Source organism: Garra rufa, chromosome 23 (genome assembly GCF_049309525.1).
Source record: "Garra rufa chromosome 23, GarRuf1.0, whole genome shotgun sequence".
Classification (NCBI taxonomy): Eukaryota; Metazoa; Chordata; class Actinopteri; order Cypriniformes; family Cyprinidae; genus Garra; species Garra rufa.
The window spans coordinates 10,764,080-10,776,718 of NC_133383.1; the positions used below are offsets into that span (position 1 = coordinate 10,764,080).

General features: G+C 35.5%; 2 protein-coding genes across 3 annotated transcripts; both read left to right on the top strand.

Annotated features, from left to right (window-relative positions):
- Positions 1-884: 884 nt before the first annotated feature.
- Positions 885-9,527, top strand: slc37a4b (solute carrier family 37 member 4b). 2 transcript variants are annotated; one of them, XM_073830142.1, is made up of 10 exons: positions 885-942; positions 1,567-1,945; positions 3,571-3,803; positions 6,058-6,310; positions 6,802-6,957; positions 7,045-7,130; positions 7,956-8,069; positions 8,181-8,246; positions 8,320-8,458; positions 8,544-9,527. In XM_073830142.1, the coding sequence occupies exons 2-10, from the start codon at positions 1,798-1,800 to the stop codon at positions 8,708-8,710; spliced, it is 1,362 nt and encodes a 453-aa protein (XP_073686243.1). In that variant the 5' UTR covers positions 885-942; positions 1,567-1,797; the 3' UTR covers positions 8,711-9,527. The 2 variants fall into 2 exon arrangements, with proteins under 2 accessions (XP_073686243.1, XP_073686244.1); XM_073830143.1 differs by lacking the exon at positions 885-942 and adding an exon at positions 949-1,085.
- A 1,511-nt stretch (positions 9,528-11,038) lies between these two features.
- On the top strand, positions 11,039-12,429 carry rps25 (ribosomal protein S25). The gene is made up of 5 exons (XM_073830050.1): positions 11,039-11,137; positions 11,456-11,548; positions 11,661-11,844; positions 12,183-12,281; positions 12,369-12,429. Exons 1-4 carry the CDS (start codon positions 11,135-11,137, stop codon positions 12,275-12,277), a joined length of 375 nt encoding a protein of 124 aa, XP_073686151.1. The 5' UTR covers positions 11,039-11,134; the 3' UTR covers positions 12,278-12,281; positions 12,369-12,429.
- Positions 12,430-12,639: the final 210 nt, after the last annotated feature.

A 12,639-nucleotide genomic window follows, 5' to 3' on the forward strand; every position in this document is an offset into this window, starting at 1 on the left:
TTTTTCAGATAAATGCTATTTTTTGGATCTTTCCATTCATCAAAAAATCTTGAAAAAAATGTACTCATCTGTTTTAAATTTTGATAATAATAATAAATGTTTCTTGAACAGCAAATCGACATATTTAAATGATTTCTAAAGGATCATGTAACACTGAAGACCGGAGTAATGATGCTAAAAATTTAGCTTTGATCCCAAGATTAAATTACATTTTAAAATATATTCAAATAGAAAGCAGTTATTTTAAACAGTAAAATATTTCATAATATTACTGCTTTTGCTGTATTTTGAATCAAATGGTGAGCAGAAGAGAGTTAAAAAGCGCAAAAACATCTTACTGTTCAAAACATTTTGACTGGTATTGTAGATGGTCTTTGAAGGTTGTTATCATTCTGTCTATTATTTGAAACAGAATAATAAATACATTAGCATAACATAATATTAATTGCCAATATATTACTTCTAATAGATAAACAATAGACAAAACGGCATAATACATTCTAAGTGCGCCATCTGGTGGTTGTAGTGCAATGATCGACTACATCTTTGCTTCAGCACCACACGACATAAAGGTTTTGTTTCTAAATTATTAGAAAAATTAATGTAAACGTTTCATCCACACCTTAAAACTAACGTAAAAATAAACATTGGTCTAGACTTACCGCAAAAGCATTCCAATGCAGTTCATTAATTAATAAAACCTATTCTGGTATTTTAATTTCCTTTTAAATGCTGTAATTTCGAGCAAATTGAATGCTATATGTACAGTATTACAGCTAAAGTTCGTGCAAATATGGCACTGGGAACCGCAAGAAGCCTAAAGCCCGCCCACCTCGCCACAAATGACCAATAGTGACAGGTTGGCAGCCAATCAGAACAGAGATTAGAGAAGGAGTTCTTGCAACAGCGTGAATTCTGAACGAGAAGCCAGGACTGTCAGAGGTATATATTATTCTCTTATCCTTAAATATGAAACATTAAACTGTCTAAACAATATACATGTGGAGATTTATCGCTGTGTTTTTGAGCATATGATAAGAAATACGTTTAGCCTCCACGGTGGGACTGAGGACGCTGTTGTAGAGGTCAGAATCAAGCGTTGTTTCTGCATTCGCTGTTTTGATGCAGTGACGTCACAGCGCGGTTTTGCGTTTTTATAATCTGGTGCGGGTACCAGAGCGCGCTCCCGACGTCAAGAGCATCTTTTATTCACATAGCTTTATTATTATTGTAACATAACATTATTATTAAAAGAGCGCATGTGTCCACCGGCAACGTAAGGCAAGCATGTTAAACGTTATTTTTATCTACTGTCTTGGCATTCTTGCAAGAGATGTTCCCTTGACACCTGCATCATGTTTCAAATAGCTGTCCAAATCCCCCTCCCATGCACCATGGCCACTCAAGTAGCATGTAGACTGCACGGGGTCTGTAGAAAGTGTCTGTAGAACTCCAGTCTGGAGTGATTTGTTTTGATTTTGACAGTCTAAATAGTGCTGATGCTTTGCAAACTTCACAGCAAGTTACTTGCATAGAGACCAAAGTAAACCCTAAGATGTTTTCCAGGCACACCAGTGGATGACGGCTGAAGAGGGGGTCGCCTGTCGTTCATGCAACTTTAAGGAACCTGGAGAGGAGCTGAAAATACCCTCAAGAAGTCAGAAATGAATTAGATCTTTGGATCAGTTTTTGAAGCTTTAAATTGGTTATCAAAACTGAAAGATTTTCATCCAGCACACTTGATATTTGGCCATTTTTATTTTTTGCTTATTTTTTAATAATTTCACAACTGCAATCATGGGAGCCGCGAGTTATGGATATTACCGCACAGTTATATTCATCTCAATGTTTGTGGGATACATGCTGTATTATTTCAATCGAAAGACTTTCTCTTTTCTGATGCCATCTGTGATGGAGGAGATTGATCTGGATAAAGAAGAGCTTGGTGAGTGTGTTGTGTATTCTGCACATACACTAGTACGACTTACGTTTTTTAAGACGTCTGTTCTGCTCACCAAGCCTGCATTTATTTGATCCAAAGTAAAGCAAAAACAGTAAAATTCTGAAATATTTTTACTATTTACAATAACTGTTTTCTATTTGGATATATTTTAAAATGTAATTTATTCCTGTGATTCCAAAGCTGAATTTTTATCATCATCGCTCCAGTCACATGATCTTTCAGAAATCATTCTAATATTATTATAATCTAATTATTATTATTATTATTATGTTGAAAACTGCTGAGTATAATTCTTTTTAGGTTTCTTTGATGAATAGAAATTTTAGAAGAACAGTATATATCAGAAATATAAATCTTCTGTAACATTATAAATTATCTTAATCATCACTTTTGATCAATTTAAAGCATCCTTGCTATATAAAATTAATAATTTCTATAATTTCTTTCCCCCAGAAAATTATACCGACTGAAGACTGGAGTAATAATGCTGAAAATTTAGCTTGATAACAAAAATAAATTACATTTTAAAATATATTCAAATAGATAGCAGTTATTTTAAATTGTACAAGTATTTCACAATGTAGGCTTGGGAAGCAAAGAGAAACTTATTTAAAAAACATTAAAAATCTAACTGTTCAAAAAACTGCTGAAAATTCAGCTTTGCATCCCAAGGTGTTGTGTATTCTGCAGCTTTGCATCCTTTGCAGCTTTGCAATATACATTTTAAAAATACATATGAATGGAAAACAGTTCACAATACAGCTGCTCTACTGTATTTTCATCAAATAAATCAAGTCTTAGGGTGTGTTCACACTTGTCATGTTTGGTTTGGTTAAAATGAACTCTGGTGTGATTGCTTTGTTGGTGCAGTTCGTTTGAGTAAGTGTGAAAGCTGCCATCTGAACCCTGGTGTGCACCAAACAAGCGGACCAAGACCGCTAAAAAGATGGGTCTCGGTCCACTTCCAAACAAACTCTGGTGCGGTTTGATTGAGATATGAACGCAACACAAACCAAATACTTCTAAACGAACGAAAAACAGGAAGTAATGACAAGATGTGACGCTATGCAACATGATTTCACGAAGGGAACAAGCGATGTATCCGAAACAAAATGAGCAGAGGGCAAACATGGAGCATTGAGGAGGTAAAGTGTCTTTTATGAGCTCTTTGTAAGTTTGCAGGTGGTGAAAATAAAACAACGAGCGTGCTTAGTCCAGCAGACAGCATTGCATGTATTCGACTTAAAATGACAATCAACAGACTGATCAGTGAATGTGTATTTTGATGTCATACACCCACAGCTTTAAGTCAAAGTCGCACCTTTTTCTTTTGTTTGGAGAGTTCCGTCACGAAATACGTCATTCAACCCGACCAATCAGGTTGTGAACTTATCACTATGACTTTAGGTTTGATATCTTTAAGTTTGCTGTCAAAAATGCGAACCAGGACCAAATGTTTCATTTTCTTTTTTGTTCCGGACCAAATGAACCAAACGAACTGAACTACAAGTGTGAACACACCCTTAGTTCCAATGCAAACCATGTGAGATCCACAAAGCATCCAAAGTAGGTTTCAGCCTTGATTTTTCCTGTTTCCTGTGATGCAGGACTGATCACCAGCAGTCAGACTTTGGCCTACGCTATCAGTAAGTTTATCAGCGGAGTGCTTTCGGACAAGATCAGCGCTCGCTGGCTCTTCTCCATCGGGCTCTTCATTGTAGGCGCCATAAACATCGCCTTTTCCTGGTCGTCTACTGTCATGCTGTTTACCGTGCTTTGGTTTGTGAACGGGTTCGGTCAGGGTTTCGGCTGGCCACCCTGTGGAAAGGTGCTTCGAAAGGTAAGGCTGACCCTTTAACCTTTGAATCCATCAATATGCACCTGTCTTTCAGTGTTGGCAATGTGACAGGAACAGTTGGGAACTCTAACTGCTGACCTCACGGCTCAAGCTGATGGATTGCAGCCTGTATTCTAGATGCAACAGCTGATGCCGACCACATACTTGTGGAGTCAAGCAGGGAGCATTACGATACACTTAAATCTAATTAAAGCAACCAGCAGCAGTTATCTGTGCCAAACCAATCTGGAAGCACTTGTTGGTCAAATATAGAATTACAGTATTACATGAATTTCAGTTGATGAGCAATTCCATAATGGTCATTAACAGGCATTGCTTTTGGATTTCAGTTGACTTTAAGGAACTAAATGTGACCCTGGATCACAAAACCAGTCATACTATATAGCACGGGTTTATTTGTAGCAATAGCCAAAAATGCATTGTATGGGTCAAAATGATATTTTTTTCTTTTATGGCAAAAATCATTAGGATATTAAGTAAGGTTCTTGTTCAGTGAAGGTATTTAGTAAATTTCCTACCGTAACTATATCAGAACTTAATCTTTGATTAGTAATATGCATATAAGAACTTAATTTGGACACCTTTAAAGGCCATTTTCTCAATATTTAGATTTCTTTACACCCTCAGATTTTCAAATAGTTGTATTTTGGCCAAATATTGTCCTATCCTAACAACCATACATCAATAGGATGCTTATTTATTCAGCTTTCAGATGATGTATAAATGTAAAATTGACCGTTATGACTGGTTTTGTGGTCCAGGTCACAAATGTTATTTACTAGCTTTTTTGATTCAATAGAGTGTTTTCACGTTGCGTCATCAATTGGCAATAATGGTGTCACTTAACGTAAACAATACCTCTGAACCGAACGAAACTGGCATATTTTGCTGATTATTGCTGCGGAAAATGATCAATTATTGTCATGTTTTTGCGCTTTTCTAATTGGTCAGATCTGGAAAAACATTTGGAGTACTATAGACTGCCAAAAGTTATAACAAATCAAGGAGAAGAATGCAAAAAAGTGTCTGAGGAAGAAAAAGGTGTTTGTGGTTGGCCAAACTAATTCCTGTCCAAGAATCTTGACAACATTCGTGTTTGTTCTTATCATTTCTGGTGAGGTAGGTAAAATATTAGGCTAATATCTTAATTAATACTGCTCTTATGTTTCTTTACCACCTATTAAATTTAGTTAGTCAAAATATTGCGCCCTTTCCTGCTTACAGAGTAAGTCTCTATATGATTTAGCAGCTTCCACACGTTTTTTTCCATGGTTTAGACAGCATAAATCGTGACTTTACTTAGATTTGTGGACATTGTGTAGTCCTTTTAGATTAAAAATAAATAAATAATCAAATTATTATGTTATACTACACCAAACCGTACTCCTAAAAGAAAACTTGCACTTTTAGGATAAAAAAAGTGTTGTAATTAAAAAATTTTTTCAAGAACATCCCAAAATGAGGTTTTAATTTGCTTTACCCAACATTTTTAAGCAATTTTGACCTCAAAGCTATGTAGCTAAATAGTCCATGCATGCATTTTATAAAGAAACTAGAAACCTTCTCTCTAGAAGTCTAGCTTTTAAATACTACAAAATATCAGTAAATAATCATTTAAAGGTATAGTTCACCCAAAAATAAAAATTTTGTCATTAATTGCTCACCCTCACGTTCCAAACTCATAAGAACTTCATTCATCTTCAGAACACAAATTAAGATATTTTTGATGAAATCTGAATACTTTATTTAACAATTTCTTCTCTCTGGGATCAGTAATCCGCCATTATTGAGTACCATGGCATATGCGTGTGATGCTGCTGACATAGAACACTCTAGATAATGGCGGAGAACTGTCCCAGGAGAAAAGAAATCGTTGAATGAAGTTGTTATTTTTGTTTTCTTTGTGCACAAAAAGTATTTTTGTAGCTTTATAAAATTAAGGTTAAATCACTGATGTCACATGGACCGTTTTAACAATGTCCTTACTACATTTTTGTGCCTTGAATGTGGTAGGACCCTTGCTGTCTATGCAGGGTCAGAAAGCTCTCGAATTTCATCAAAAATATTTTAATTTGTCTTTCGAAGATGAATGAAGGTCTTAAGGGTTTGGAATGACATTTGGGTGAACTATGTATTTTCAATATCCGTTTTTACACTGTATTCTGTAATTGGCATTGTGATATTGGTTTTCCATGAATACGTTTTACTAAAATGTTCTTGTACTTACTTTTTTCAGTGGTTTGAACCGTCTCAGTTTGGGACATGGTGGGCCATCCTGTGCTGCAGTATGAACCTGGCCGGTAGTCTGGGACCCATTATCACTACAGTGTTGGTTCAGTATTATGATTGGAGAATCATCATGTCCGTGTCTGGGGTCATCTGCATGACCGTCGCTGTCGCTTGCCTTCTGACGGTGAAGAATGAACCCAGTGATGTGGGGTTGCCCAGTATTGAGCCGGGTGCTAAAAAGGGCAAAGGGAAAAAGGGAGGTAAGGAATCAGCTTTGCCATCACAGTAATAGATTACATTCTGGAATATATTTAAATAGAAAACTGTTTTTACTGTCCAGCCAAAGGGCATATGTGTGTAATATATGTGACCCAAAAATCATTAGGATATTAAGTAAAGATGTTCCATGAAGATATTTTGTACATTTACTACTGTAAATATATCAAAACTTAATTTTTGGCTAGTAATATGCATTGCTAAGAACTTCATCTGGACAACTTTAATGGCAATTTTCTCAATATATTGATTTTTTGCACTCTCAGATTCCTGATTTTCAAATAGTTGTATCTCAACCAAATATCCTCCTATTCTAACAAACCATACATCAATGGAAAGCTTATTTATTCAACAGACGATGTATAAATCTTGATAAAAAAAACTGACCCTTATGACTGGTTTTGTGGTCCAGGGTCACAGATATGCTTGTTGTTTTAATGTTTATGCTATTAACGTTATCTCAATTTTTTTCCAGGTCCTAACGATGAAAGCAGTCTAAAAGAGTTCTTGCTGTCTCCTTATCTGTGGGTGCTGTCTGCGGGCTACCTGGTTGTGTTTGGAGTAAAGATTGCCTGCACTGACTGGGGTCAGCTGTTCCTCATGCAGGAAAAAGGCCAGTCTGCTATGATGGGTGAGTTTGGTACTTTATCTGTTAATCTAAACAGTTAAGTTTTTGTGTTTTTGTGAGAATGCTAACAGGCTTGTGTGTTTTCTGCAGGCAGCTCGTACATGAGCGCCCTGGAAGTCGGTGGTTTTTTTGGAAGCATTGGAGCTGGTTATCTGTCTGACAGGGCTGTGGCTAGGGTGGGTTCAATATAAAGTAAAATACATTAAAGGATAATTCCACTTTTTTTCCAAAAATTGCTGAAAATGTACTTACCTTCAGGCCATCTAAGATGTAGATTAGTTTGATGTAGTTTGTTTCTTCATCAGAACAAATTTGGAAATATTTAGCATTACATCACTTGCTCACCAATGGATCATCTGCAGTGAACGGGTGCCGTCAGAATGAGAGTCCTAAACAGCTAATAAAAACATCACAATAAATCACAAGTAATCCACAACATTCCAGTCCATCAATTAACATCTTGTTGCGTGAAAATATTTTCAGCATTTTCATACTTGCATATTTAGGATGCACAATTGCTATATTGGCGTCATTATTGAATAAATTTGCAATTCATGGGTAGAGATCATTCATCTGTTAAAGGGTTAGTTCAGCCAAAAAGGAAAATTCTGCCAATAATTACTCACCCTCATCCGTTCCAAACCAGTATGACATTCCTTGATCTTCATCAAAGACTGAAACGGAAGAAAAGTAATTGAATGAAGTTATTATTTTTGTTTTCTTTGCACACAAAAAAAGTATTCTTGTAGCTTTATAACATTACAGTTGAACCACTGATGGACTATTTTAATGATGTCCTTACTACCTTTCTGGGCCTTTAACGTGGTAGTTGCATTGCTGTTTATGCAAGGTCAGAAAGCTTGGATTTCATCCAAAAATATCTGTATTTGTCCCGAAGATGAACAAAGGTCTTACAGGTTTGGAACGACATGAGTAATTAATGACAGAATTTTCATTTTTGGGTGAACTATCCCTTTAAACAGTGACTTTCTGTTTTTCAGCAAGGGCTGGGTACCTATGGCAATCCTCGCCATGGGCTGCTCCTGATGATGATGGCAGGCATGGCTGTGTCCATGTACCTCTTCCGGGTTACCATCACACCAGAGACCCCAGAGGTGTTTTTTTTTATTTTGTATCTAAACATAATTCAGAGTTATTGTACAATCTATATGAGCATCAGGTTTTACTTTAGTGTTTTGGTTAAATCATCATGTGTGGTTTTTCAGGAACCACCACTGTGGGTTTTGGCACTCCATCCGATTTCAGTCCTCACTGGTGTCTCAGAGAAAGAGGTATGAGATGAGAACTAATTAGCCATCTTCATTGTCTTCTTTTGCTCTAATTGCTCCCCTTTCTGTTCTGCAGCTTTGGATTTTGATTCTTGGTGCTGCGTTTGGATTTTCCTCATACGGACCAATTGCCTTATTTGGGGTGATTGCGAGTGAAAGTGCCCCCTCCAATTTTTGTGGGACGTCACATGCCATTGTAGCTCTGATGGCAAATGGTAAATCTTCAGGAGTTGTTTCATGACAAAATGCATTAAGATAAAATGCTCCATATAACCATAAGTTCCCTTTTTTTCCTTTCAGTTGGTGCATTCATTGCTGGCCTGCCATTTAGCACCATTGCAAAACGTTACAGCTGGGACACGGCATTCTGGGTAGCAGAGGTCAGCTGCGCTATAACCACAGTTTGTTTCTTTTTTGTGCGTAACATGCGCACAAAAATGGGCCACGTGCCTAAAAAGATGGACTAATCTTCTTATTGAATATGATCCAATCAAAGAGCCCTGCCAATGTGACAGCACTCGGTTAGGACATCAGTACTTAAAGGGATAGTACACCAAAAAATGAAACACTCTGTCATTATTTACTCATTATAAACTTATGGTACACAAAATAAGATATTTTGAAGAATTTTGATAACTAAACAGTTTCAGTTTCCTTGTTTCTGGTCTGACATAAGGGTGAGCAAATAACAGGTTATTTATTTTTCGATGCACTATCTGTTTAAGGAACTGCTTTAATGTCAGTTTTACTGTTGTACTTTTTAAAAATGTATATTTTTAACTTTAGATTACCTTTAGTATCACATACATTTTTTCTTATGGTTATTTGTCAGCAATATCACAGCATTCAGACACTTCAGAGACAAAGTGTCTTCACTGTACATCTTTTAAAAGAACTGAATTTGTATTACTGTAAGAAGAGAAATGTTTACACACTTTTTAAATCTAGACAGATGTTTACTTTCTTAGTACTTATTGACATGAATGTTTCAAATGAGTGTTGTTTAACTTAACACAAGCTTTTTACGCTTGTTAATTTGCTTCGAGTAACAACTTTAAAGTGTGAGTTATGTGCTGAATTAAGAATCATCTCTTTCCAGCGTACAGTCTTATAGACACACATTTTTCATTTGCACTTTAAATATCTGTACTTTTGCCTTCAGTATTACAGCAAAAAAATTACTTTTTGAATTATGTACCCAGTCATACTAATTTAATGCAAACAGCAGTATCCTTTATGATGTATAAAGGTGTAAAAATGTAGAATAAAGTTTGTTTTAACTAAGTTGTTGCTTCTGTCATTTCACATCACTTTTAACTTTGGTCTTTATTGTGTTTTATTTTATTTATTTATTTATTGTAAGCTTTTCTTAGCTATGTTATAGTTTTACAAATTGTGCTGTATCTGTGAGTTTTATATATTTAAGGTTTATTAAATTAAAAAGTAGGGGTGAATTCAGGTATATTGGGCCACTTTTTATCACTGAGATGAAAAATGGCAGAATTATCTTGAATTAACTAATAATGTACATCACCAGTCAAAAGTTTTGATCAGTAAGATTTTTAATGTTTTTAAAGAAGTATCTTCTGTGCACCAAGCCTGCATTTATTTGATCCAAAATTTTTGATCCGAAATATTTGTACTATTTAAAATGTTTTGTGAATATATTTTAAAATGTAATTTATTCCTGTGATTTTAAAGCTGATTTTTTGGCATAATTACTCAAGTCACATGATCCTTAAGAAATCCTACAAAATATTCTGATTTGCTGCTCAAAAAACATGTATTATTATTACATTGAAAACAGCTTTTCAGGTTTCTTTGATGAATAGAAAGTTCCGAAGAACAACACTTATCTGAAATAGAAATCTTTTGTAACATTACACGTCCTTATCATGACTTTTGATATTTAATTGCTTTTCAATTTAAAGCATCCTTGCTAATTAAAAGTATTCATTTCTATTAAAAAATGGTAATGTTACAAAAGCTTTTTATTTCAGATAAATGCTGATCTTTGGATCTTGCTATTCATCGAAGAATCCTAAAAAAATGCACTCAACTGTTTTAAATATTGATAATAATAATAATAATAAATGTTTTTTTTAAACAGCAAATCAGCATTAGAATGAATTTTGAAGGATCAGGGGACATTGAAGACTTGAGTAATAATGCTGAAATTGTAGCTTCGATCACGAGAATAAATTACATTTTAAAATATATATTCAAACAGAAAGCAGTTATTTTAAATAGTAAAAATATTTCACAGTATTATTGCTCTTACTGTATTTTGGATCAAATAAATACAGGCTTGGTAAGCAGAAGAGGATTCCTTAAGAAACATTAAAAATCTTACTGTTCAGAAACTTGACTGCTAATAAGTCTCCTATGCTCAGCAAGGTTGCATTTATTTGATTTAAAATCTCGTAAAACAATAATATTGTACATAAAATAAAATAAATTAAAATATAATTTATTTTTGTGATGCAAAGCTGTCAAACAATCCTTCAGAAATCATTCTAATATGCTGATTTGATGCTGAAGCGGCTTCATGTTTTTGTAGGCTACAATGTTTTATCAGAATACTTTTGACGAATACAGCGTTAAAAAACTGTTATTTGAAATAGAAATCACTTCTTCACAACTGTTGTTTTTGAAACCAGTAAAGCGATTAAATAATTACACAATTTTTATATTTGTGGGAAACTAGTTCTCTAAATAAAGTTACCTCATGTTTCGACATGAAAACCGCAATCGCTCCAGTCCTGCAGGTGTCGACCGCGAACCACTGAGCGCAAAGGCAGCGCGCTCTGCACCAGACGAAGTGCACGCGGACAAAGCGGACGTGCGCGTGCACTACTTCCTTTCTCTTCCGCAGCTCGCAACGCCTCAGCATGGTGAGTGCTAGAGCCGACTCCATAATGTTAGGAAATATCACTTTTTACCCACTTCTCACATGTAATAGCCGTATTATAACAACAGCGTCCTGTGTTTTTAAGCATGATGGATAACATAATACAGCTTTAGTGGGCCATTTTAGCGTTTGCGTATGATTATTTTGTACGAATTGTTGCCGCATCGTGTGCGAGGCCTGAACACACGCGTACCGCATTACCACACGTTGATGTGTTAATACTAAGACCATGTAATTATTAAAAATACGTGTTTATGTATGCATGTAACTGAAATGAGTTTTCTATACCTGTCTAACTTAGCCGCCCAAGGATAGCAAGCAGAAGAAAGATGCGGGCAAGTCCAAAAAGGACAAGGATCCCGTTAACAAATCCGGAGGCAAGGCGAAGAAGAAGGTAAAATACTTATAACGCTAGTTTTTTCCTCACTTAAGAGACTTGTCAGTTATGATTTTATGTTGTAATTCCGTGCATGGATTGTAATTTCCATACGTTTGGTCTTGAGTAGAAGTGGTCCAAAGGAAAGGTGAGGGACAAGCTGAACAACCTGGTCCTCTTTGACAAGGCCACTTATGACAAACTGTACAAAGAAGTTCCCAACTACAAGCTCATCACACCCGCTGTGGTCTCTGAGAGGCTGAAGATCAGGGGCTCACTGGCAAGGGCTGCCTTGCTGGAGCTGCTCAGCAAAGGTGATCTAATGATTGACTTATAAACCGTTTGTGTGCATCACATGTACAGCTGTACTGTAAAATTTATATTACACACATATAACTACGATTTATTTGACACACTGCTAATATTTACATCTTAAATTTTTAAAGGTTTCAGTTCTATAAGGTTGAAACAGTCAAGCTTTTATTGTATCAAATCCTCTGGCTTTTATTTTGGCAGAAAACTGTTGAATTTCTGTAGGCTATTCACAAAAGGCTGTTGAAAAAGTGAACCTAGAACACAATGCATTGTCTATGCATTCAGAGATGTCTTGTTTTATTATGAATCGTGACATTTTGCGTTTGTCATTTGTCAGGTCTGATCAAGCTGGTGTCCAAGCACAGAGCTCAGGTCATCTACACCAGAAACACCAAGGGCACAGATGAGGCAGCTCCAGAGAAGGAGGCATAATATGGTGATTATCAATTTGAAATTTCTCATTTTCATATATAATGTCCTCTGCTGGTCTCCTATATTGAATGTGTATTCATCTCTCTTTCAGATTACACCTTGGGTTGAGTTATGGTCTTTTGTATAGGTAAATAAACAACCACAAAAAGGAACCTTGTGTTTGTGCATTTTTTTTTTTTTTTTTTTTTTATTTTTTTTTCCCCCAAAGTGAATATGTACCTACATTTTAAGTGCTTGTGTGGTTTTAATTGGGTTTCATTATGACAGTAGGGTGATGTTTATGAATCTGAGATTTGAATTAGAAACTTTTTAAAAACCAAGCTTTATTCCTGTCTATTATTCATTTCAGATCGTTTTCAATT